Here is a 2504-nt window from a genome sequence, read left to right on the forward strand (position 1 = left end):
TTGACGGCAAGAGCTGCGCGTAGCTGCTCAGGAGCTGCGTCCATGCGACGGCGAGAGATGACAGCGCGACCATGGCGAATGGAATTGCCTACTGACTGATATCACCTATGATGCAGGAGCGTTGACGCGGCAGATTGTAGGTACGGAATGCACGTCATTTCGCTTCGGAGCCAATCAAAAGAGTGTTCAACAAAGGTGGTGATTTTCAACTCAGCTCCCCTGCTCAGTAGTTTAGCTTCGTGGTGGTGGTGTGTCCAGCCCAAGAGCACGTGGTGCTTCTCGACGCTCCATAGAGTTGTGTCAAGGCCAATGGAATTACATTCTGTAGGTTAGGCATGATGTCTTGGTCCAGGTCCAAGGCGTCTGAGCACGGCCAGACATGCCGTCTGTCGTGAGTCGAGCGTCTGGCAGAAGCTCGACTCACACAACCAGAAGCCTTCTGGCTGTGTTTTTCTGAGTATCAAATATCAGATGGAGCCACGTTTGGTAAGCAGCCAGGTCGTGCATTTAAATTTTACTCCCAGTCAACACAGTACGTGTTTGGCTTACGTGACCGCTCATGAACGCACAATTAAAGATCCCGCGGCGGTGTCCGCATCGGCATGGCACCCGATGACATCGATGCAATCGCATCAGAGTCGTCTTGAAACGCGACGACTTCACGGCGACAGTCCAGCCACTCGAAGGCATAGCACCAGTGCTGGAGCAAGGTGATCAGGTACATCAGCAGCAGCCCGTTCGTACGAGCTCTGTAAGCGATGTAAGCAATAAAGGCGTCGCAAGCAATCGAAGACGATCACACGTCAGTCATATCATCAACGTATGCCATCTCTCTCACGTGCATATACTGTATCAACTTGATATTCTTCTCAGCAAGCACGCGATGGTGCGTACTCTCGATGCGAGTTAATAGTACATCCGCGCTGGCTTGGCGATGCTCGTCGAGAGCCTCATCATTGCATGCATCGCATCCGAAAGGCGCGACGCGGGGCCGAACGGCGTCGCGTCAATCGTACAAAACGTCGTCGACGGCAGCGTCCCGTTGGAGTAGTAGGCCGCCACGAGCTTGTGGACGCACGTGCTCGGCTGACTGAAGAGCGCGCCGTGGCCATACCCCTCGCGCGTCACAAGTACCGCATTGTCGCCGCCCAAAAGGCGGTGTACATTTTGCGCACTCAGCATCGGCGTCGCCGGGTCCACTTGGTTGGTCAAGACGAGCACCTTGTTGGCCAACTTGTGCGTCCACGGGCCCGTGAAGCGCTCGACGGGGCGGGTCGTCCACGCTTTCACAGCGACCAAGTTGACAAAGCCAACGAGGCCCGAGAGCGGCACGAGTTTCTGCGCTGCGTGGACCGTCGCGGTCCAGTTGAGGCCCTTGGACGGCGCGCCGTCGTTACCAACGTACGCGATCGTCGCCATGCCGACATCGAGGTCTGCGTCCAGTGTCGCGCAGCTCGAGTTGGTGCTCGGGGACTCGTATGTTCCGTTGAGCATCGCGTGGAGGGTAGCCGCCAGCGGCGGCCACGCAGCATGCGGAGAGTACATGGAGCCAAAGATATTTTGTCGAATCTCCTTCGCCGTCACGCGCACCACGTCGTCGCCGCCCTTGAAAAGCAGCGGCTTGGTCTCGACCGCTGCCAGAAAGGCCTGGAGGCGCTTCATGAGGTACGGGCGCGTCGCGTTGGCGTCCGCGAGTGGGCAATGCAGGTGGGCCCGCGGCCTCGCACTGGTCTGTAAAGGCCGTAAAGCTCGCGTCGTTGTCCGAGTACGAACGCAAAAGCAGGTTTGTGACGGGGCCAGTGTACACTTCCGGATCCAAGACCGAGTCGATCACGACGCGGCCGACACGGTTCGGAAACATGTTGACGTATGTCGCCCCGAGGAACCTAGCAGCCAATGAGCCCCTCGATGCGTCCAGTCGATGTGCACTACGTACGTGCCGTACGAAATGCCGTAGTAGTGCATGAGGTCTTGGCCGAGTGCGGCGCGAATGAGGTCCATGTCCCGCGCAACAAACGCGGTCGAGAGGTACGGAAGGTAGTCGCCGTCGTAGAGGTGGCAGCGCGCGATCGGCAGCGCATAGTTGTTGGCGACGAAGGCGTCGATTGCAGACTCCGAGGTGCCGACCAGGTCGGCGTTGTCGAGTGCCGCACCTTCAATGGCTGCCGTGAACCGGTTCTTGGAGCAGCGAAGGTGGCGCGATTTGCCAATGCCACGCGGGTCAAAGCCAAGGACGTCGTACTGACCGCCTGTCATATCTGCGATGGCAGGTGTCGCCATGGCTGTGCCAGCGCCGCCCGGACCGCCGGGGTTGAGGAGGATCGTACCCAGTGGCGCCGTCGCGTTCGAGACGTACTTTTGAACTGCAATATCGAGTGTCGCATTGTTGGTCGGGTCCAGGTGATTGAGCGGCACAGTGAGGTAGCCGCACTGGTACCGGGCGTCATCAGCGTGGTCGGGACACAAGGACCAGTGGAAAGGCCCGGCGCCAACGGCAGTGCTTT

General features: G+C 58.8%; 1 protein-coding gene across 1 annotated transcript; it reads right to left on the reverse strand.

Annotated features, from left to right (window-relative positions):
- Positions 1 to 906: 906 nt before the first annotated feature.
- SPRG_18238 (hypothetical protein) lies at positions 907 to 2280 on the reverse strand (the record flags this gene model as incomplete). Its single annotated transcript, XM_012357674.1, has 3 exons — positions 907 to 1720; positions 1770 to 1886; positions 1937 to 2280. 3 exons carry the CDS (start codon positions 2278 to 2280, stop codon positions 907 to 909), a joined length of 1275 nt encoding a protein of 424 aa, XP_012213064.1.
- Positions 2281 to 2504: the final 224 nt, after the last annotated feature.

This window comes from Saprolegnia parasitica (assembly GCF_000151545.1).
Source record: "Saprolegnia parasitica CBS 223.65 unplaced genomic scaffold supercont2.1067, whole genome shotgun sequence".
In the NCBI taxonomy this organism is placed as follows: Eukaryota; Oomycota; class Saprolegniomycetes; order Saprolegniales; family Saprolegniaceae; genus Saprolegnia; species Saprolegnia parasitica.